The 24,887-nt window shown below is 42.3% G+C and overlaps 1 protein-coding gene across 1 annotated transcript in view; it reads left to right on the forward strand.

Moving 5' to 3' along the window:
• Window positions 1–24,887, forward strand: part of LOC125459350 (GTPase HRas) — a 60,351-nt gene that overhangs the window by 16,778 nt on the left and 18,686 nt on the right. Inside the window, 1 exon segment of the mRNA XM_048545716.2 lies at window positions 16,150–16,285. Within this exon segment, the coding sequence (XP_048401673.2) occupies window positions 16,175–16,285 (111 nt within the window). The 5' untranslated portion in view covers window positions 16,150–16,174.

Consider the following 24,887-nt stretch of genomic DNA (forward strand, 5'->3'; position numbering starts at 1 on the left):
CAGTTCAAGGGCTCCTGGGATTGCTTAACAACTGCTGGCATCAGCATCCCATTTTCTTAAAATCTGCCAGAAATCATTAGCCAATGCTTCTGATTACTAGCCCACTGATGTTACCATTGGGCCACCATCTCCTGCATTGGTATTCCCAGTATTTAATTGGGAGGATATTTTTGAATTAATCCAGTATGTCAGGTGTTGGTGGCAATCTTGCCACTAAATAGAATTTGAGCTTGAAAATCGAGCTAGTTGAGGTGGTGTCTTTCCATTGTGATTAAACCAGGGTCTGACTGATCTAAAGCCAGATGTAGAAGATCCAATGCCACCATTTAGACCACCTTGGAAACTTTACTTCATGTCCTGAAAAACATTTATCTGTTCTTTGCTGTTTGTGGGAACCTGCTAAGTGCCAAATAGGTTGTTGTCTAAATCGTAACCAAGACTAAATTTTAGAAAATCTCTAGATAAATTATTTTTTTAGAAGCCTAGTGGTCATGCATTGTTACATAACACTTTTCAACTCTCCTGTTTTGACATCTTAAAGTCAGGGATTGAGCAAGATGGTGGTGAGGTAGGACCTAGGAGTCATCAGCATAATCATGAAAATTGACTTTTTTTAGGGGGAATGTTGCCAAGGAGTAACTTTTTTACATGAGAAGCTGGAGACAATTTTGGTGTTGATCAAGGATCTCCTTGGCTAAGAGTGGAGAGAGAAACCACTAGTCATTCTCTTTCTGTGGTTAGATGAAAATGGAATCTGAGGGGCCAGATTAATCACCTGGGCACCATGCAGATGTATGGGCATCAACTGCAAACCAGTGAAAAGGTGAAGACAGTTAATTTATCAGGGTAATGGCTTCACAGTAAGCTAGCATCAGTTTAAAGTTTTAATACTCAAGGTGTTTTTGAAGCAAATATGAATGCCAAGCTTAATTAAGAGATTATATGATCATGTTTTGAGAATGGACTGAGGCTAATGCTTACTAACAAGCTGGTAGTGGGTTTCTTCAGTAACCAACTTACTGGAATTCACTTTTACTGAGTTCAGGAAATTAGCTGAAAACTTGGCAATAAAAGAAACATCTGCAATTGATCAACAATCTAAGTGGCATCATGCTAATACATTGCCCTGGCCCTTCAGGCCCCTGCTGAATGATAGTGAGCCCTTTCTGTCTCGGTTTTTTGTTCCAGACAATGAGGGAAATTGATTTCTATAGAGCAGAGAGCTTTACTGGCCAGAAAGACCGACCATGTTGTCAAACCTGTCATTCCTAGAATAATCTCAAACTAAACCAACTGATTTCTGCTGTTTCCCCATATCCCTGTATCAATCCCAATGCCCTGCTCCCTTCTTTCCCTCCCCTGCCATGATCTTCCTCATCTGCATTTAATTATTCGTTTCTGCTAAAACAAAGTGCAGTGGTCTTAGGAAAAATCTGGAGATGCATTAAGAAATTGCAGTATGCCACAGACTATATCATACAAGGTATTTGGACAGGCAAGCCAAATCCAGCCTGATTTTCGACTGAGGGAAAATAATGAAGCTAATCCAGTGGGAACCAGGGTTTCAACATATGACTGAGTGAAAGTGTTTTTTTTATTTTTGCAGTCTTGTGTATAATGCCTGTGAATAGCAGCAAGGGTATTTTGAGACACAATCTGGGGAATGTATCATTGTTAAATCGTTCAGTGTTCGAATGTCTGATTTCTCATTGTATTGCAGTACAATGAGTCGAGCCTGTGGAGGCACAGCTATAGAGGAACTGAAAACAAGTGAACTTAAGGCTGTATCCATTTTTAAAGGGACATAACAAAGGTCCTGCTCTTTCTCTGTGCCGGGCATGTGCCATCTCCATATCTGCTGAGGCATAAAACACAACACCCATTATTCCTAAATATCCATCCACATAACACTTTCAAAAGTTCAGCTTTTGCTTTAAAATTATGAAATGATTTTGGTACAGAATGAGGGGCCATTTAGCTCATGCCAATGCTGGTTCTTAGAACTATCCAATTAGTGTCTCTTCCATGTTTTTGCCCACTGTCCAATTAATGTTAAACTTTATTCAATTCCATTTGGAAAATTTTTTCTGTAGGAATAAGAGTAGGCCATTCAACCCCTCAAGCCTGTTCTGCTATTCACCTGAGATTGTGTGGCTGATCTGTGGCCTAAATTTGTGCCTGCCTTTTGGCCCATATCCCTTAATACCTTTGAACAAAAATGTACCTATCTTTTATTTAAAACTAAGAACTGAGTTGAGCATCCATTACTTCTAGTGGAAGTGTTCCAAATCCCTACTAATAAAAACAAGCATCCATATGTCATCTTAACCACCCAATCCACCTCTTTTTGAGCTGCCTTCCAGGATTGAGGGATGTGTTGACTAAAGTCCCAGTCTTGCCAGTTACCTTTGCCCTGAAGGATGATGTTTCTATACATCAGTTGCCCTTGTCCCTCCAGCCGGTAAAAGTCACAGGTTTGGAAGGTGCTGTCAGTGGAGCTTTGAGTTGCTGCAGTATATCTATGCTGCTGCCATCCAACTTTGGAGGGAGTGAATGTTTTAGATGATGAACGAATAGCCAATAAAGCAGCTTTCTTGAATGCTTTTTGCTACTCTCCTTGATCTAAAAAGCTTTTGAGGAGCTGAATTTTTGCTTTACAAGAATGGTTTCAGTAGAAGGATGTTAGTCATGTGAATAAACTGGAAAATCTTATGACTTTCTCTTTTTTAAAAAAACAGCACAATTTGAGGATGGAGATTTCTTAGAGGTATGCAAAATCATGAAAGGCCAAGACAACGTATGACCAGAAACCTCTTATTGGTAGAATGACTATGGGCCAGATAATGCTAAAGGTTATTTTAAGGTTACTGGCAAAAGAAATAATTATGGCATGTGGAAGGACTTGCTCCTGAAGCGGATGGTTAGAATCCAGAATGCACCATCTTGGGGAGCACCTATTTGAAAAGAGAATTTAATTACTGGCAAATGGGTTGAACTACCTGATGTACTTTTGCAGGGATGAGATGGGCTATGTGGCAGCCTTCTGTGCTGCAACTAAGGTGGTGAAATCTTAGTCCTTGACTTGGGAGGTGCCATATGCTACTATAGACTGTGGCTGGCTGGATTTGTATAGCATCAATGATGAGTTATTGAATAGAAAAAGATTGATGGAAACCCTTCTGTTATTTTAGGAACTGTCAGGTTGAAATATTTCCCCAAAACCACCCCACCCCTCCTGCCACATGAACATCTGCCAGAAAGTTAAGAATTGACAGATGCCAAGCTTTGTTGGAATTTGTGAATAGAACAACATCAATAAATGACCAGAGGAAATGAAGTGAAATATGTTGCGATTTCCTTTAAGTATGCCTGATTTTCAGCTTGGAATTGACTGCAATTGTTGCACCAGTATTCAATGTATAGGATGTTCTGCTAGCTTGATCATGCTAGCATGTGTATCTAAAATCTCTGGGGGCTGGAATGCAAAAGAGGAAGTTGCTCTTAATTATTCTGAGCCATGGTCTGGACAAACTGTTCAATTCTGGGGCACTGCGTCTTAAAACTATAGGCAATGGGTCGGGGAGTTGAGAGCACCGATATCAGCACTACAGCCTGGTTATAACAGAAAATACTGTACTTCTCTCAAGCTATGAGAAATTTGGAACTCGGCCCTCTTAAAAAGCCGGGATCAGTCTTCAAGATTATTGTTTGTATGGCATGTAGATTAGGATTTTATACAGATGAGCCATGATCTAACTGATTTAGCACACGCTAGAGTAGATGTATAATCTTTACCTGCTCCTTTTGTGTTCTTTTGAATTGCAGTTAAATGAATATATTCAAGGCTGATCTGCGCATATTACCAACATTGACTTTTATGCTCTGTGGTTGGAATTTGTGACCCAGTTACTCTGGGAAATTCTGTTCACTATATTAATAGGACTTGACACACCTGAATATTAACATCAGCTTTCTCACCTTTTTTCATATGTCTGTGTTCTCATTTGAGTAAACAATACTGCTCTGAATCCACCTGTATTTGTCTGCCTGGCACTTCAGCTAGAAGAGCTAGTATGAACTTACTCCTGTGGTCTTTCCTTCCATCACCAGGCTGTGTAATATGCTGCAAGATAACAAAATAAACCCTGGGCTAGTTTGAGAGTGGGAAAGAGAAAGAAGCATGGAAAACAGTTTGCAAACAAAACAATTTCCTGCAGATTGATAGAGCTCCGCATGACCTCCGGTGCTATGTCCAGCATTACCTGAGGAGAGAAATCTCTAGGAAAACCAGCCTAGCTTTCTGCTTGTTCATCTTTTATCTTTCTGAATGCTTTTTAAAAATATTTTTGTCCTCAAACAGGGGGTCAAAATCCCATCCAAATTCTGCAACACCTCCATGCTCAGAGGCAACTACAACAATTTAAATTTAGAGTTGGAGATTTACACCTTGGAAACACTATATCCTGTCCAACTCATTCATGCTGACCAGATATTCTAAATTTAATCAAGTCCTAGATGCCAGCATTTTGGCCCATATCTCTCTCAAACCTTCCTACTCGTACCCATCTAGATGCTTTTTTTAGGTATTGTCCCAGTCTCCTCCATCTCCTCTGGCATTCCATACCCACACCACCCTTTTGTGGAAAAAGTTGCTCCTTAGGTCCCTTTTTAAAATCTCACCTCAAACCTATGCCCTCCCCTGCCCTGGTGTTTTTTAAATAAAAGACTCGCTATTCACCCTATCCATGCCCTCCTTAACCTTAAACCTCTAAGGTTGTCCCTCAGCCTCTGACACTGAAGGGAAAATAGCCCCAACTTATTTAGCCTCTCCCTTTAGCTCAAACCTGGCAACATCCTCACATCTTTTCTGAATCCTTTTGAAGTTTCACAACATCTCCCTCACTTAAAGCAGTGAGACCAGAACCAAAAGTAGTATTCCAAAAGTGGCCTAATTGACTGCAATGTGACATCCCAACTATCATCTTAGTATTGAATCAATAATAGCTGTGTTTATGTACCACCTTCCAAACAATCCAATGAATTGGGATTGGGAGACAAAGGTGGTTGTGTTAGGACAGATGATGACAAAAGTTTGGTCAAAAGTGGGTTTGAACGAGCCTCCTTAAGGATGAAAAGGAGGAGGTGCATTCTGTCATGTATGTACAGCATACCTTCTGCCCAACCCAATCGTAAATTAATCTGGTCCCATTTGGCCCATATCCCTCTAAACGTTTCCTATTCAAGTACCCATCCAGATGCCTTTTTAAATGTTGTAATTTACCAACTTCCTCCAATTCCTCTGGCAGCTCATTCCATTCATGCACCACCCTGTGTGTGGAAAAAGTTTCCCCATAGGTCCCTTCTTTCGCCACTTGCGAAGATCTTTGCATCCTCGCTCTCCACTGGAGTCATACCTGAGGACTGGAGAGAGGCAAATGTAATTCCTCTCTTCAAGAAAGGAAATAGGGAAATCCCCGGCAATTATAGACCGGTAAGTCTCACGTCTGTCGTCTGCAAGGTGTTAGAAAGGATTCTGAGGGATAAGATTTATGACCATCTGGAAGAGCATGGCTTGATCAAATACAGTCAACACGGCTTTGTGAGGGGTAGGTCATGCCTTACAAACCTTATCGAGTTTTTTGAGGATGTGACTAGTAAGGTTGATGAGGGTCAAGCTGTGGATGTGGTGTATATGGACTTCAGTAAGGCATTTGATAAGGTTCCCCATGGAAGGCTCATTCAGAAGGTCAGGAGGAATGGGATACAGGGGAACTTAGCTGCTTGGATACAGAATTGGCTGGCCAACAGAAGACAGCGAGTGGTAGTAGAAGGAAAATATTCTGCCTGGAAGTCAGTGGTGAGTGGGGTTCCACAGGGCTCTGTCCTTGGGCCTCTACTGTTTGTAATTTTTATTAATGACTTGGACGAGGGAATTGAAGGATGGGTCAGCAAGTTTGCAGACGACACAAAGGTCGGAGGTGTCGTTGACAGTGTAGAGGGCTGTTGTAGGCTGCAGCGGGACATTGACAGGATGCAGAGATGGGCTGAGAGGTGGCAGATGGAGTTCAACCTGGATAAATGCGAGGTGATGCATTTTGGAAGGTCGAATTTGAAAGCTGAGTACAGGATTAAGGATAGGATTCTTGGCAGCGTGGAGGAACAGAGGGATCTTGGTGTGCAGATACATAGATCCCTTAAAATGGCCACCCAAGTGGACAGGGTTGTTAAGAAAGCATATGGTGTTTTGGCTTTCATTAGCAGGGGGATTGAGTTTAAGAGTCGTGAGATCTTGTTGCAGCTCTATAAAACTTTGGTTAGACCGCACTTGGAATACTGCGTCCAGTTCTGGGCGCCCTATTATAGGAAAGATGTGGATGCTTTGGAGAGGGTTCAGAGGAGGTTTACCAGGATGCTGCCTGGACTGGAGGGCTTATCTTATGAAGAGAGGTTGACTGAGCTCGGTCTCTTTTCATTGGAGAAAAGGAGGAGGAGAGGGGACCTAATTGAGGTATACAAGATAATGAGAGGCATAGATAGAGTCGATAGCCAGAGACTATTTCCCAGGGCAGAAATGGCTAGCACGAGGGGTCATAGTTTTAAGCTGGTTGGTGGAAAGTATAGAGGGGATGTCAGAGGCAGGTTCTTTACGCAGAGAGTTGTGAGAGCATGGAATGCGTTGCCAGCAGCAGTTGTGGAAGCAAGGTCATTGGGGTCATTTAAGAGACTGCTGGACATGCATATGGTCACAGAAATTTGAGGGTGCATCCATGAGGATCAATGGTCGGCACAGCATTGTGGGCTGAAGGGCCTGTTCTGTGCTGTACTGTTCTATGTTCTATGTTCTTTCCCCCCTCTCCTTACTTCTGCAATTCCATACTTCTGGGCCTAGACAGAACTTGCAGCTATAAATGGCAAGACTTTCAGCTAGGCACTTTGAGGTTGATGATAAGCTGTATTGCTTATCTGAGAAAACTAGTTAAACTTTTTTTTGATGTAAAGATCTAAACACCATCTGGAAAGACTGCACATGACAGGAAAGGCTGCATCAGTACAAGGCTGTGCCATCTTTGCCTTTTTTTTTGTTTAAAGCTGGGAGACTATGAAGTTTTAAGACTCCCCACCTGATTCGAAACTTCAAATCCATCTGTGAAGAAATTGGATTACCTGATTCCAAAGCCATGAATGCATAACTCCTGACCTGTCTAATATTAATCTGTTTAAAAGAATCCTTTGGTAATTCTGCTGTCTGTCTCCTGTTATTTGAATGCATCTATTGTACAATCTGATAATAGAAAAGCATTCCTTCTCAAAATGCATGCGTACTATGCATACACTTTCTCCCCCAGCAACAATATAAATTCTTATACTGTGGATTCTGTTTGATTTAATCATTGTAGAAGTTATGGAGGAATTTTTTTAGTCTTTATTCTTATGAATACTCAACCTTTTTTTGAAAGTGAAAAATTCACTTCGGACTCTTTTTTATTTCCAAAAATGACACTGAATAATCCAGCATTCACAGGAATCATAGAATCCCTACAGCATGGAAGCAGACCATTTTGGCCCATCGAGTCCCCATTGATCCTCCAAGCATCCCATCCCATCCCCACCCTATCACTGTTACCATGCATTTCCTGCAGTCAGTCAATCTGGTCTGCACATCTTTTGGACTGTGGGGGAAAATTCTCAGACATGGGGAGAACATGCCTGAGGGTGGAATTAAACCCAGGTAACTGATGCTGTGTAGCAGCAGTGCTAACTACTGACCCACCCTGCTGCCCGCAAGAAGGCATGTGATTTCAGCTAAGTCACCAGGGAGGACGATTGCTATGGTGTTTGACTTGGGTTTACAATACAGAGGAGAGTGCCAGGAGTAGGTTCATTCAGAGAAATCTTCAAAACAGAGGTGTGGTTATTACCAGTCTCCAAGCAGTCATGGCTAGGGATGGGTGCTGAATTTGCTAGAAATTAGTGAAAAGAGCTGCGGATGTATTGCACAAGAAGTCATTTTAGTTTAGGGAGCCAGTGTTGAGGAATAAGTGAATGTGTTGTTATATGGGTGCTTTACCTTGATGTTTTTCAGTTAATGCACAGCAGTTTACAGGAAGAAACATGATTACGGCCTTTCAAACTAAGTAGGAAGCTCTAGCATGAAGATAAAGGTCATTCTTCCTCTGAGGTTTGACTGTCGGGGTATTGCTAGGATAAAAAAATTAAATCTGTCTGCATACTTGTTAGGTGATCAACCATATAGTTTCTCATGTTTGCTTTTTCATTTATGTATGATAAACCTCAGTGTGTTGGCAGCCTCCTGTGAATGTGGCCAGTGACTGACCACCATGGTAAACAGAAAAATAAACTTGTGATCTATCAAGTCAGGTTTCACTCTGGGATTTGACTTACCCAGGCTCATTATCTATGAGCTACCTTCAACTGTATCTTTTGTATTTCATTTAGTGATTGAAATGTTTAGATTATGTATACACAAAATTAATCTTTATTTAAATTTATTGAAGTCTGCTAGTAAAATTTAGTTTCCCTAATTGAAGATGGAGGTGGGGGGAGGAAATGTTGTTTCTTTAGCCCACATACATTTAAGCTTCCCCAGAGTACCTCTGAAGGTGAAGGGAGGGAATTGTGGGAGGAGTTTGTTTCATCTGTCTGTAACAATTGTGAGCAGTTGTAGTAATGAATCCAACAAAGCATCAAGACATTTGCTGTGTGTACTCCTCCAGTGAAGTGGTGGTGTTGGAGGAAGAATAAAAGTTTCAACAATTCATGTACCTGACCCTTCAGGACCGTGATCCCCATGCACAGTAGAGTCTTGAAGGGCCCATCGGGAAGCCTCTCAATGGCCTGTAATTTACAGCAGCTCCCTTAGTTTGAGTTGGTCTGAACCTTTTTGGAGCAAAGGATACAAGTCCATCTTGACTGTTCTGAGAATTGTCATGCATAGTGGCTATACTAGCTCTTTGGAAAAGCAATACAATTAATCCTGCTCCCCAGCCCTAACACCATAACCCTGTATCTACCTGAACACTTATCCAATTATAGTTTGAAGGTTACTATTGAAACTGCATCTACCACTGGGCAACATGTTTTCATTACATATCACCTTGTAGCAAAAAAAAACTCCTTTCCTCTGAATTCTTTGGCCAGTCGCTTCAAATCGGTGTCCTCTAGTTACAGAATTTGCTTAACATTGTTTCGCTTTAATAGTCAAGAAAATAATGACGCTCGCTCTTTAGTAATGATTTTTCACTCTATTTTTGCCACAGACATCCTGTTCACTGGATGCCTGCTCTCAAAGTTTTCCTTATGCTTCCGCTCCCATACAGTCGTGAGGTTGCCTGGTCTTCCTCTGGTTCCTGCCTCTGCCTTTGTCCACCCCACCCAGGTCCTCCAGTTCTCATCCTCTGCCCTTAAGTTTCTGGTGTCTGATCTCTCCTGGGTCCCATTCTTAAAACCAAGTCCTACGCACCACCTAGTGGCAAATGTTCCACTGTGAAGTTCTAGACTTTAGCTCTAGCTGCACAGTCCAATTTCAGCCTATAGATGGAGCATGATCATCTTAAACTGCTTCAGACGAGGAATATAACATGTAGAGTCAGATGCACAGAAACAGACTCTTCAGTTCAATTTGTCCTTGCGAACCAGATATCCTAAATAAATCAGTCTCGTTCGGACTATATCCCTCTTAAACCCTTCCTATTCATATAACCATTTGGCTGCTTTTTAAATGTTGTAATTGCACCATCCTCCTGCAGCTCATTCTGTAAGTGCACTACTCTCTGCATGCAAATGTTGCCCCTTTGGTCCCTTTTTTAAAATCTTCCCCTTTCACCATAAACCTATGCGCTCTAGTTTTTGGACTCTCCCTACCCCAGGGGAAATACCTTGTCTATTCACCATATCCATGCCCCACATGATTTTATAAACCTCTATAAGGTCACCGCTCAACTGCCAACGTTTCAAGGAAGATAGCTCCGGCCTATTTGGCCTCTCCCTTTCGCTCAAACCCTCCAAACCTGGCAACATCTTTGTAAATCTTGTTTGAACCCTTTCAAGTTTGACAACATCCATCCTATAGCAGGGAGACCAGAATTGCACATGGTGCTCCAAAAGTGGCCAAACCAATGTCCTGTATAGCGGCAGCATAACCTCCCAACTCCTATATCAATGCACTGACCAATAAAGGTAAGCTACCAAACTCCTCCTTTGCTATCCTGTCTACCTGTGCCTTCATTTTCAAGGAACTATGAACCTGCATCCCAAGGTCTTGTTCACCAGTACTTCTCAGGACCTGCTTTTAACTGTACCAGTCCCAATTTGATTTACCCCTCAAATGCAGCACCTCACATTTGTCTAAAATTAAACTCCACCTGCCACTCCTCAGCCCGTTGGCCCATCCGATCAAATTCCTGTTTATACTGAGACAACCTTCTTTGCTGTCTGCTACACCTCCAGTTTTGGTGTTATCTGCAAACTTTATTTGAAATATGTAGTTATCGTACTGTATGCTTTTTATTTTTTATTATTGTAAACATTTAAGAATGTATGTAAATTTTTCAACTTGAAAACACTAAGTTGTTTTCTGCTGGAAAGTCCCAAAGTATTTAAGTATGGTTTTTATATTTTTCAACTAGGAGAACACAATTCTTGGTGTAATATTTCAAATTGCATTTGTTTTTAAGCAAGAAATGCCCAAAGGAACCTAACTAGTTTTAACATTAGGTTCCTGCAGAAATCAATAATGCACTTAGTAACACAACCACAACTTTAAGTGAAGATTTGTGACAGTTGGTGGGGGTGGAAGCATACAGACGTCATAGTCAATCTCATGGTTAAAATTTTGTGCCGAAGACTTTCTGCAATCAAATGAATGAATAAAAGCTTAGAGGAAATACTGGAAGAGAAGCAAGAAAGCCTTATCTTTTGTGCAGCAAGAAGAGGCTATTGCATCCTGGACTTTTGTTTTAAAGTCCACTGAACATTCTTACCCCACAGCCCCTTCCCCAATCACCAGCTAACCCAGCCGAAATAATCATTTGTTGATCTAAATTAATCTGTGCACTGGATTCATCAGATGCATTCTTTCAGAAGAAACAGTAGACTTCACTATTGTGAATTGTTACAGTGCAGCAAGCTGTGAAACCATCTTAACGACACACTCCCTCTTAGTGGGACTTTTCCCACGAACATTTCACAAAAATAAGCAATTGTGAAAGCTTTTGTTTTTTTCATGCTGAACTGGTCACTGGGATAGACCCTTTGCATCAGGTCAATCAGACTTATGTCCATCTCCGTTCAGTGAAGTGACACAATTGTCTTTTCATGCTTTTTTGGTGGATGACACTGCTTCGTGTCGGATTTATAGAATTAGGTTTCATTTCACACCTAATGATCCAGGCTGTCCATTCAGCATGGTCCTGAGGTAATGCTACACCATTGGACGTAGTGTCTTTCAGGCAAAATGTTAAACTGGTGCCCCATTTGATCGCTCAGCTGGCTGTGATGTAGCCCAGGGCAGAATTTAATATAAGAATTGTGCAGTTATCCCTGGTTACTTGACTCTTGATCAGGTTGTCATGCCACTTTGTCCTCTTTTGTTAATTATTAGGCAGCCTGCTAGGTGTATGTTGTAGCTGGACAGGAAATCAGTGAGGCTACTTCTTAGAATTCTATGTTCAATTTTTTGGTCTCCCTGCAAGAGGAAGGATGTTGTAAATCTTTTCTGAGATCTCATGTTTAACAAGGATGCTGTTGGCATTGGAGGGACTGAGCTACAGGAGAGGTTGACTAGGGTGGGGTTTCTCCTGGAGTTTTGGAAGCTGAGGGGTGACCTTATTGATGTTTATAAAATCCTGAGGGGCACGGATAGGGCGAGTAGCCAAGGTCTTCATTCCCAGGGTGGGGAAGCCCAAAACCTAGAAGGTATGAGTTTAAGGTGAGAGGGGAAAGATTTAGAAGGAACCCAAAGGGCAGATGCAGTATGTATGGAACAAGCTGCGAAAGGTGATGGTGAAGGAAGGTACAGTTACAACATTTTTAAAAGGTGTCTGGATGGGTATATGAATGCGAGGGGTTTAAAGGGATATGGGCCAGATGCTGGCAAATGGGACTAGATCAGTTTAGGATAGTTTGAGTTGGAACAAAACATCTGTTTCTGTGCTGTATACCTCTGACTTTATGCTGCATTTCCTTCATGTATAGCCCCATCTACGCATTGAAATTACTTCATTGCCTGTAAATCATTTGGGATGCTCTGGGATTATGCATAGTGATTTAAAATGCTACTGTTAATGAGTAATAGTTTCTTTCTATCTCAGTAGCTAGATGTGTTCAGCAGTTGCTGACTCTTTCTGAAAATGCAAACATCAACCTTGACTTAATGTAACGCAATTCCTCTCAAATGGCAGACGTTTAGAGTTTCACCATCTGGTTCTGGATTTTTTGGGGAGGGGGTGCGGGAACAGGATTTTATATTCCTGATGGGACAAGGAGCTGAAGTAATAGAATAGAATGTTTTATTCATTCTGGCACGAAGGCAAATATTGCAAATCCCTAATGACTGAGAACGGTGTGTAGAGACTTTTTTGGGTCATCTCCGGTGACTGTCAAATGTCAGTGACTCAAGCTACATAGAACACAAATTGGGCAGGAATGACCTGTTTCTGTCCTGAAATGACAGAGGCAGTTGTATTTTAGAGTCAGTCATATAGCACAGAAACACACTTTTTGGTCCAACTAGTCCATGCTGAACATAATCCCAAACTAAGTCCTACCTGACTTTTCCTGGCCCATATCCCTCCCAAACCTTCCTATTCATGTAACCTTCCCAATGTGTCTCAAATGCTGTAATTGCACCCACATCCCCCATTTCTGCTAGAAGTTCATTCCACATGCAAACCATCCTCTTTATTTTCTGAAAAAATAGCCTCTTTAGTTTAAAATCCCTCTCCTTTCAATGTGTCCCCTAGTCTTTAAACTGCCATCCCAGGGAAAAGATAATTACCACTAACTCCATCTGTACCTGTCATTAGTTTTTAAACTTCTATCAGGTCACTTCTCAATCTCCTATGTGCCAGTGAAAGAAGTCCCAGCTTATCCAAGCCTTTACTCGTATCTCAAGTCTTCCATACAAAGCAATATTGTGCTAAATCTCTTCTGAACCCTCTCCAGCTTAATATCTTTGCTATAACTGGGTGACCAGAACTGGATACAGTACTCCAGAAAAGGCCTCAGCAATGTCATGTAGAACCTCAACATCCCAATTCCTGTGGTCAAAGGACTGAGCAATGAAGGCAAGTGTGGCAAATGCTTTTTTAAAAAACCCATGCTAAGTATATATGATGCAAGCTTTAAACAATTATATATTTGCACCCTCAGGTCCCTCTTCTACAGCTCTACCCATGGCCTTATCATTAACTGTATAAGCAGTAACTCTGTAGGAATCTATAACTAAAAGGAGAAACTAATGGACACTGTTTCCAGTAAAGCAAAAACAGGAAGAGGAAATGTCCTAAAGGATTTAGTATGAGGGAGGGTTTTGTCAGTGATGAACGATCCTCAATTTTAAAATTCTTGCTGAGAAAATTGTGGAGGAACTATTTTACATGGAGCGGAGAGTATTTGGAGTAGTGAGTCTGAATTCCATTAACTAAAAAACACCATTTTTAATAGAAACAAAATAGAATTTATGAAGAGAAGGTAGGAACTGCCGGTGGTGGAGAATCTGAGATAACCAGGTGTAGAGTTGGATGAACGCAGCAGGCTGAGCAGGAAAGCTGACGTTTTAAGTCTAGACCCTTTTTCTGAAGGGTCTAGACCTGAAATAATAAAGTGTGAAGCTGGATGAACACAGCAGGCCAAGCAGCATCTCAGGATCACAAAAGCTGACGTTTCGGGCCTAGACCCTCCCTCAGAGAGGGGGATGGGGTGAGGGTTCTGGAATAAGTAAGGGGGCGGGGGTGCGTGGACCGAAGGTGGAGAGAAGAGAAGATAGGTGGGGAGGTAGGGAGGGGATAGGTCAGTCCAGGGAAGACAGACAGGTCAAGGAGGTGGGATGAGGTTAGTAGGTAGGAAATGGAGGTGCGGCTTGGGGTGGGAGGAAGGGATGGGAGAGAAGAAGAACAGGTTAGGGAGGCAGAGACAGGCTGGGCTGGTTTTGGGATGCAGTGGGGGGAGGGGAGATTTTGAAGCTGGTGAAGTCCACATTGATACTATTGGGCTGCAGGGTTCCCAAGCAGAATGATTTGCTGTTCCTGCAACCTTCGGGTGACGACATTGTGGCATGCTAGACATGTCATCTAAAGAATGGGAGGGGTGTTGAAATGGTTCGTGACTGGGAGGTGCAGTTGTTTATTGCGAACCAAGTGGGGGTGTTCTGCAAAGTGGTCCCCAAGCCTCCGCTTGGTTTCCCCAATGTAGAGGAAGCCACACTGTGTACAATGGATACAGTATACCACATTGGCAGATGTGCAGGTGAACCTCTGATTAATATGGTATACTGTATCCATTGTACCCAGTGTGGCTTCCTCTACATTGGGGAAACCAAGCAGAGGCTTGGGGACCGCTTTGCAGAACACCCCCACTTGGTTCGCAATAAACAACTGCACCTCCAGTCACGAACCATTTCAACACCCCTCCCATTCTTTAGATGACATGTCCATCATGGGCCTCCTGCAGTGCCACAATGTCGTCACCCGAAGGTTGCAGGAACAGCAACTCATTTCTGCTTGGGAACCCTGCAGCCCAATGGTATCAATGTGGACTTCACAAGCTTCAAAATCTCCCCTTCCCCCACTGCATCCCAAAACCAGCCCAGCCTGTCTCTGCCTCCCTAACCTGTTCTTCCCCCTCTCCTATCCCTTCCTCCCACCCCAAGCCGCACCTCCCCATTTCCTACCTACTAACCTCATCCCACCTCCTTGACCTGTCAGTCTTCCCTGGGCTGACCTATCCCCTCCCTACCTCCCCACCTATACGCTCCTCTCCACCTATCTTCTTTTCTCTCCATCTTCGGTCTGCCTCCCCCTCTCTCTCCCTATTTATTCCGAAACCCTCTCCCCATCTCTCCCCCCCCCCCCCCATCTCTGAAGAGTCTCGGCCCGAAATGTCAGCTTTCCTGCTCCTCTGATGCTGCTTGGTCTGCTGTGTTCATCCAGCTCTACACCAGGATTTATGAAGGTAGCTTGTCAGACTACAGTGAGATTAATCTTGGGTTTCCTCTTGGAGCTGGTAGATACATAATTAGTCACATGATCACATCCTTTGCTGTAATGCATTCGTGAGTTTTTGGCAATGTTTCTGCACCACATTCCTGCCTGTTAGTGGTTTTCTATTCATAGTTTGGGGGGGGGGAGGGAGAGAAGTTGTACACTAACGAGGACTTAACTAACTTTGTATGTTAACTGGCCTTTGACCTTATGAGCTCAGAGTAGTAGCCTGGCCAGATTTGAAAACTAAACATCCCGAAGGTGTTCCATTGCTTAGGCTAACTTCAAGCATTTCTTACAATCAGGCTACTGGGCTGCCAATTTCCTGAGCAGTTGTATATATTTGTTTAGCTGCTTTCATTGTTTCCTTTGCTTGTTGACATTCCAGACCAAGACTGGTTGTGGAAAACAAAATGGTCGAAAATAGAAGCAATGTTGCAAGAACGCTGCAGCACATTTCAAAATCTGTCTGAGCCTTGTCTGTATGTCCTGTTACTATAATTTGCTGTAATTTCAAATAAACAGCATTGAATTTGAAATAGCAAATGCACTTCACTGCATCTTGTGCAAAGCAATAGCTTAAATTCAAAACAGGAAAACTCTCTTTGCACCAACTTGAAATCAATGAAAATGAAACTGCTGTGATAATTAGGAGTGTTGTCATATCGTCAGTGAGCTTCCTTCCTCCAATAGTTGTCTGATCTCGCCCAGGAGAACTCAATGTGTGAACTGCAAACTTTTTTTGCAATTTGATTTTTAAAATGTTTTAAAACGAGCCATTGGTTTTTTTGCTTTTGCTATTTGATGGGAATGAGTCTGCAATAGTGTCTTCGCACTGGATATTGTTAGAAATTGTTCTGTGATGTCTTGAGTTATGCTTTGAAAGAATGCAGAGTGGAGCTGGTCCGTTATTGTGTGTTTCTCATTGCAGGCAACTGGTTGAGGTGAAGCTGAAGATGACGGAGTATAAGCTGGTGGTGGTTGGGGCTGGTGGCGTTGGGAAGAGTGCTTTAACAATTCAACTCATCCAGAATCACTTTGTGGATGAATATGATCCTACGATAGAGGTATGCTATGTCTGCACACAAACCAAAATCTCTGCTCGTAAGACTGCTTTTCCTTGCTTGGAAATTCAGACAGATACACTCTCTCTGGCTTATTAACAGAATGTGAAAGATTCTGTAATACTAGTTTGAAGATGAGATTGGGGTTTCTCCTTGTTTTCCAGATGTATGTTTATCCCTCGGAGTGTCACCTTTTTAATAAAATGTATCTGGGTCATTATCACGTTGCAGCACAGGAGGATCCCACATCAATGTAGGAAACACAGCTAATTGCACAAGAGAAACAAACATAATTGTAAAGTTGTTTCCCATTCTTTAATGGGAGAGTGGCATTGCTGCCATGAACAATTTGTGGCCCATCCTTAATTGCTCTTGAATTTGAGTGATTTACTAGACCATTTCTGAGAGCAGTTGACTAGGGACCATATTGTTGTTAGTCTGGAGTTATGTAAAGGTTGGACCAATAAGGACATCAGTCTTCTTCCCATCACTAAATTAATGCACCATTGGCCTTCACCTTGAGACTACTGCAGATTTTGTTTGCAGTTTTAATATTCCATCAGTTGCTGTGGTGGGATTTGAATGTATTATCCAGAACATTGTCCTTGGCCTCCACTTGTTAGTCCAGAACTCGTTCTGCAATTGCCTATCTGGAAAGGAGCTATATTCATTCAAACATTATTTTTAATGTTACATGGAAACATAGAAATTACAACCCAACTTGGATGTACAACGCTCATTGGTTTTCCCTGCGTACAGGCACTATACAAATCGGAGGTATCCATTCTGTTTCCATATTTCATGCCTCCCCCACCCCACCGCTTCTCTCTTCTATTCTCTCCTGTCTAAGTATTCTTAAATCCTGAACTGCATTCCATAGCCTGTCAACTCTATCTGCGTTTTCCCCTCAATAATTGGGTGTGGATGGTTTCTGCCTGCTCTCTGCCACTCCTTCATTGTGGCTTATTGAATGAGTTTTTAAAAATTTGAAAACAGTTTGAATTTGACTACAGTGAACAAGAACAATTCCCTGACTCTGGCTCATTCCATGTTTCCTGTGCTGCTTCTAGTCAGACTTCATTGTCAGTCTGGCAGCACCTTTTTTACTTATCCTGTGAATAGTCTGAAGTTGAGCAGTGATGTGATCTATAGGAATGAGGCTTGAGTTGGGCTTATTTTCCCTAGTTAAACTACTGGGTTAACAGTGAAGAATGGCAGCAAAATCTTAACCATTACCGATTTGCAAAAGTGAATATGGCAGGAGTGGGAACCATATCTTAGCAGGGAGATTTGCTCATTCTAATAGGGCAGACTTGAGACTGAGATGAGAAGTAGAAGAATTCTAAGTAGCAGTGTAAGGATTGATGGGGAATGTGAGGAGAGCACACTTAGAGATGAAATGAAATATGCATAGTTGGAATATGCAGTAACTCTGAAGAACTAAATTACATTTTATTTCAATGCAAGGGGCCTTGCAGGTAAGGCAGAGCTCCTGTTTAAAAACATGGGATTGGCACTTCATAGCTATTACAGAAGCTTGGCTGAGATGGACAAGACCTGGCAGCTTGATGTTCTGGGCTTTAGATATTATAGGAAGGGTAGAAAAGGAGTCAGTGGGGTTGGGAGGTGGCTTTTTGATTTAGGAATGTTTACTGTAACTAGGGAAGGTTTTTCTGAAAAACCATGCAGTGAAAATATATGGATAGAAATTATAAACAAGAAACAAACGATCACTTTTCGGGATTGTACTTTCGGCCCCCCAGCAGTAAGGAAAATTGAAAAACATGTCGAGAGATCTCTGGTATATGTAAGATAATGTTTTAATGGGGGATTTTAATTTTCCAAACATTGCCTGGGGCTACCATAGGGTTAAAGGTTTGGATGGTGAAGAATTTGTCACATTGGGAAAACTTTTTTTCTTCATCAATATGTGGATGCTTCTAGAGAAGGAGCAAAAATTTGACCTCCGTTTGGTCAATAAGGCAGGGAAGTTGACTGAAGTAAAAGTGGGGAACCACTTTCGGTCCAGTATTCATAATGCAATCTGTTTCAAAATGCTCATAGAAAAGAGTAAGCCTTCCATAAAAAGTTGTTTTTAATTGGAGTAAGGTGAATTTTAATGGACCAAGACAAGAACTTTCAAAAGTTGATTTAGAGTCAGGCATCCTTTCACCTGCATACAGTTTACAAGTGGGAGGTGTTCAAGAGTCTGACGAGGCATTTTGTTCCTGTTAGTGAAGGGTAAAGCTGGTAAGATTTAAAGAACAATGGATGAATAAAGATTCAGGTTGTAGTCAAGAGTAAGAGAATCTTACTTTTCAGATATAGACAACCTGGTTCAATTGAAATCTCTTGTTCAGAATAGACATTGTAAGGGCATTCTTAAGAGAAATCAAAGGCAAAGAGGGGATGTGAGAAACATTATCTGCCAATGCTCAAGGATATTACTAGAGATTCTACAAATGTATTAAGAGGCCCGACTCCTTCATTCTTAAAGATCCAGGAGGTTCTGTGTTGAAGCCCAGGAGATGGGAGAGATACTAAATGAATATTTTCAGTTTTCTACTTTTTGGGGGGAAAAAGGAGTTAGAATGCAGAGAAATAAACTTCGTAATGTAAACTGTTTTAAAACAGAAGTTGACATTCAGGAAGCCTTAGAATATAAAGGTGGATAAATCTCTGGGACCTGATTTTAATCTATCCAGAAGGTTGTGGAAAAGGAGGAAATTGAGACCTCTTGCAGAAATATTTGCCTCATCTATAAGTATGGGTGAAGTGCCTGATGACTGGAGGGTAGCTAATGTTGTTTTGAGATGGTAGGCATTGTAGATGCTGGAGAATCTGAGTTACACTGTAGAGCTGGATGAACACAGCAGGCCGAGCAGGAAAGCTGACATTCCAGTCCAGACCCTAATGCTGTACCTATTTTGCTTAAGTTGTAAGGACAAACCAGGGAACAATAGACCTGTGAGTCTGACTTTATTTGTGGGTAAATTGTTGGTGATTATATATTTTTTAAAAAATTGAATTTTACGGACATTCTTGAGGCAAAAATTGACTAGTGATAGTCAGCGTGGTTTTGAGGAAAATCATGTCTCAAACTTGATAGTCTTGAGCAAGTTCTAAAAAGATTAGCAGAGCAGTAAATGTTTATCTGGATTTTAGTAAAACTTTTTGACAAGGTTCCACATGGTAGACTAACTACTAAAGTTAGGTCACATGGGATTCGGTGAGATTGCAAATTAAAATACATAATTGGCTCAACAGCTGGAGACAGTAATGGTGGAGGGTTGCTTTTCGGACTGGAGGCCTGTGACCAGTGGTGTTCCACAGGGATTTGTTTGTCATTCTATATTCTCATCCAAATCACTTATACAAGAGGTATGGTTAGCAAACTTTTTGTTTTATGGACAACACCAGAATTTGGTGGCATAGTACACAGTGAAGAGGTTAGTGAGTTTTGAGAAGATTTGTAGCTCAGGTTGAGGTTCTGGATGTGAGTTTGCTTGCTGAGCTGGAAGGTTAGTTTTCAGACGTTTCGTCACCATTCTAGGTAACATCATCAGTGAGCCTCTGAAGCGCTGGTGTTATGTCCCGCTTTCTATTTATCTGGTTAGGTTTCCTTGGGTTGGTGATGTCATTTCCTGTTATTTTTCTCAGGGGATGGTAGATTGATTTGGAGCCAATGTGTTTGTTGATGGAGTTCCGGTAGGAATTCTCGTGCATGTCTGTTTGGCTTGTCCTAGGATGGATGTGTTGTCCCAAAGTGGTGTCCTTCCTCATCTGTATGTAAGGATACGAGTGATAGTGGGTCATGTCGTTTTGTGGCTAGTTGATGTTCATGTATCCTGGTGGCTAGCTTTCTGCCAGTTTGTCCAATGTAGTGTTTGTCACAGTTCTTGCAAGCTATTTTATAGATGACGTTCATTTTACTTGTTGTCTGTATAGGATCTTTTAAGTTCATTAGCTGCTGTTTTAGTGTGTTGGTGGGTTTGTGGGCTACCCTGATGCCAAGGGGTCCAAGTAGTCTGGCAGTCATTTCGAAATGTCTTTGATGTAGGGGAGAGTGGTTATGGTTTCTGAGCTTGTTTTGTCTGTTGCTGAGAAAATCAGCGGACTGTGTTCATAGGGTACCCATTCTTTTTGAATACGCTGTATAGGTGATTTTCCTCTGCTCTTCGTAGTTCCTTTGTGCTGCAGTGTGTTGTGGCTCGTTGGAATAATGTTCTAATGCAGCTTCGTTTGTGGGTGTTGGGATGGTTGCTCCTGTAGTTCAGTATTTGGTCCGTATGTGTTGTTTTCCTGTAGACGCTGGTTTGAAGTTCCCCATTGGCTGTTCACTCTACTCTACTTTTTTTTGTGGTTTGAGTGGAATGAACTTCCTGAGTAGGTGGTGGATGTGGGTATAATTGCAACATTTAAAAGACATTTTGGATAGATACGTGAATAGGAAAAGTTTGGAGGGACATGGGCCAGGGGCAGGCAGGTGGGACAAGATTAATTTGGGAGCATGTTTTGGCATGGACTGGTTGGAACAAGGGGTTTGATTCTGTGTTGTATGATCATGACTCTGAACTAAAAACAATGGTAGCAATTTATGAGGCAAGGGTAGGGAAATGGAGCTGATGTACAAATGAGCCATGATTTAACAGAATGGCAGAGTTGGTTGAGTTGAGTAGCCTCCACCTGATCCCATGTAATTTAGTGTTTTTAGGATAGTGCTGTTGTTTTAAACTCTTCTCATCCCCAAAGCCTTGCCTTAGTTGGCCATGAGGGAGGGTGAGTCCCAAAACTGGCTGGTCACAAGACTGCCTTGGTCCTCCTGGGGCTCACTCTGTCTGTCCTGTCTGCCTGCCTGCCTGCCTGTCTGCCTGCCTGTCTGCCTGCCTGCCTGTCGTTATGCCTTGCCTCTACCACCACCTCTCTTTCCTTCCCCCCACACCCAAGCCCCTGGTTCCCCTTGCCCCTCCAATCCTCAGGTTACATCATCCAGTACCCACAATGGACAGATCTCTCAAGCTGGAGGAGATGAAAGAAACATCTAACAGTCCAAGTTCTAATTGCATGCAAGAAAATGAAGAACCAACGAGCTGGAATTCATGAAGCCTGTTCAATGCTTTTTGAACCTTGAGTTCAATCCTTTTTGTAAAAAGAAACACTTGCTTTAATTCAGACCCCACAAAAATAACAACTTTCAATAACCTCTTTCAACTGTCAATCAAACTGAACTCCCTTGTGACTCCCTTGTTCGCTCCACACTGCCCTCCAACCCCACCACACCCGGCACCTTCCCCTGCAACCGCAGGAAATGCTACACTTGTCCCCACACCTCCTCCCTCACCCCCATCCCAGGCCCCAAGATGACATTCCACATTAAGCAGAGGTTCACCTGCACATCTGCCAATGTGGTATACTGCATCCACTGTACCCGGTGCGGCTTCCTCTACATTGGGGAAACCAAGCGGAGGCTTGGGGACCGCTTTGCAGAACACCTCCGCTCAGTTCGCAACAAACAACTGCACCTCCCAGTCGCAAACCATTTCCACTCCCCCTCCCATTCTCTTGATGACATGTCCATCATGGGCCTCCTGCACTGCCACAATGATGCCACCCGAAGGTTGCAGGAACAGCAACTCATATTCCGCCTGGGAACCCTGCAGCCATATGGTATCAATGTGGACTTCACCAGTTTCAAAATCTCCCCTTCCCCTACTGCATCCCTAAACCAGCCCAGTTCATCCCCTCCCCCCACTGCACCACACAACCAGCCCAGCTCTTCCCCCCCCCCCCCCCCCCCCCCACTGCATCCCAAAACCAGTCCAACCTGTCTCTGCCTCCCTAACCGGCTCTTCCTCTCACCCATCCCTTCCTCCCACCCCAAGCCGCACCCCCAGCTATCTACTAACCTCATCCCACCTCCTTGACCTGTCCGTCTTCCCTGGACTGACCTATCCCCTCCCTACCTCCCCACCTACACCCTCTCCACCTATCTTCTTTACTCTCCATCTTCGGTCCGCCTCCCCCTCTCTCCCTATTTATTCCAGTTCCCTCCCCCCATCCCCCTCTCTGATGAAGGGTCTAGGCCCGAAACGTCAGCTCTTGTGCTCCTGAGATGCTGCTTGGCCTGCTGTGTTCATCCAGCCTCACATTTTATTATCTTGAACTCCCAATCGCCCTGGTCTGAAATTTGGTCAAATGTTCATAATGATGTAATAGGTCTTGGGAAATGTCAACAAAGGAATCTATCAAAGCTGCATTAACAGATGGTAGACAGGTTGCTAACCAACACCAGGTGACCTGTTAATTATAGAACATGATACTTCTAAATTTCACTGACAGTTTAAGCTTGTCCCTTCTAGGTTTTAGAGTGGAGGATTTAGTAAAAACCTTTTGGATAATGACATATCAAGCATCTGGTCTAAGTGTTTATCTACACTGGCAATTCCTGACTTTGCGCTGGATTGTAGTTTTCAGACCAGCCAAAATGGAGTTAGTATGAACTCCAATAAGTGTCCATATAGCCCTGTTTGAGTTCAGGTTTACTGCCTGTATAAATCAGGCCCCACCCAATTTTCTTTGTGGCAAAAGTTGTAAATGAGCTTGTGTCTAGGTTTTGTCCACCATTTTTAAAGGAAGACTCCGTGAAATTCCAGACCAATGTCTCAAATTACTTGGATTGTACCCTAACATATTACTGTACAACAGAAATCTCTAATGTTCATTGAAAATTCAGAATCACACATTGAAATGGTTACCCCAGATTTAGTTTTGAGTTTTAACAAATATCTGCTGAAAAATTTCCCTACTCTTTTAGAGTAGCTGAGGGTTTTCTGAGAGGTGTGTGGCTCTCAGTCCTGTAAACCTTACAAGTTTCAGTTTGAGATTTTCATTTTGATCGATTCAAGGTTAGAAACACATTGATAAAGGGTGAAGTGGTTTACGCAAATGAGTTTGAGTTGATTGTTCCAACAATGATTTGTATTTATGCAGTATCTTAATATAATGAAGTGTCTTAGAATGGTTTACTGTAAAACAGATTTTATCGATGGGCTGCACTTTCAAAAAAGGAAGGAAATCTTGTATTTACGTAGCATCTTTCACAACCACGAGACACGCCAAAATGTTTAAAGCTAATGAAGTGCTTGTAAAGTATAGCCAATGTTGTAGGAAATACAGTAACCAAGTAACACCACAAGCTCCCACAAACAGCCATTAGCTGATAAAAGCACCATCTGCTTTTGTAATGATTGAAGGATAAATACTGGCAAGGAAAGTGGAAGTACTTCCCCTGTCCTTGGAAATAATTGTCATGGGATCTTGTGGTCAATGGACAGATTGGGGGCCCCCGGTTTACATTCTATAGAAAAGATAGTACTCCCTTAACACTGTTCCTCAAAACAGTGTGGCACTCCATTATTGCTACACTAAAGTAAGAGTAAAGGGATGAGTAGTAGAAAAATGGAAGGCTAAGACAATTAGAACTAGTTCTGTAAATGTGGTCTAGTTAGGCAAAACAACCTGTCTTGTGTACATTTGAGTGAAAAGTTTTAACAATGATTCTGTCGCATGTGCTCACTACCCAAAGCATTAGGGAGCAGCAAGGGTGGTTGAGATTGAAGAATCAAAGCTTAAATAGTCATCTTGGGAGACTTGGAAGGTGCTGTGTTTGCATGGTTGTGGCTCTTGATTGCTGTTTGAATCTCATTCTGTTAGGCTTGGAAGTGGAGCAGATGGAAAATGTATTAGGCAGCAGAAGCTCACCACCAAGATCACGTTCCAGAGCGTGTAGATACCAATAAACAGTAACTTGATTTTTAAAGTAGGTAACTTTATTGACTGGTACTCATGAAAGGGTAACCTCTTGAATAAAGTTGTACTAAATGAAATTAGTTTCTCTCCAAGGAGCCACTTTTTACATTTTACTTGTTCCTGTGCACTTGCTGTTTTCTTGTCTTGAACCTAGTCCAACATGGAGCAGGCTTTCCAATTGGGTTTTGAACTTCCACACCAGCTGTTTTCCACTCTGGTACTACAGCTTTGTTGGAATTAACAAAATTGTTGTGTTCTTTGGATCCAATCTAACACACACATTCAACTTTTCCATCTAATGAAAAATAGTTTCTAATTTTTATAGTGTCCTCCATGCTGTTTGAACCTGATCTACAGCAATGTGATTATTTCTAAAGTGTAGCCACTGTAGTAATATAGGGAACATGGAAGCCAGTTTGCACAACACCAGATCCCATAAATAGCAATGTAATAACAGTCACTTTCTTTTTTTGTGATGCTAGCTGAATAAATATTGGCTCCAGAACACCAATGGTAAACTCTTTGGAATTAGAGACTGTGGGAATTTTTCCCACAAGGGTAGGCAGTGCCTATGTTCAGCATCGCACCTGAAAGATAGTGCTTCTGACAATGGAGTGCTGCCTTGGTATTGCCCCTCTCTGCTACAAATGTCAGTCTGGATTACATAATTGAGTCTGTAGAGTGAAGCTTGAAGCAACAACTTGGCTGGCCTGAGCAAAAGTTAGAAGTGAGATTGCCCACTGGCTGAAACCGCTGCTTTTTGTCACAGCTGCATAAAACACTAGAGATTTGTGCG

This window comes from Stegostoma tigrinum, chromosome 17 (assembly GCF_030684315.1).
Source record: "Stegostoma tigrinum isolate sSteTig4 chromosome 17, sSteTig4.hap1, whole genome shotgun sequence".
NCBI classification, from domain to species: domain Eukaryota; kingdom Metazoa; phylum Chordata; class Chondrichthyes; order Orectolobiformes; family Stegostomatidae; genus Stegostoma; species Stegostoma tigrinum.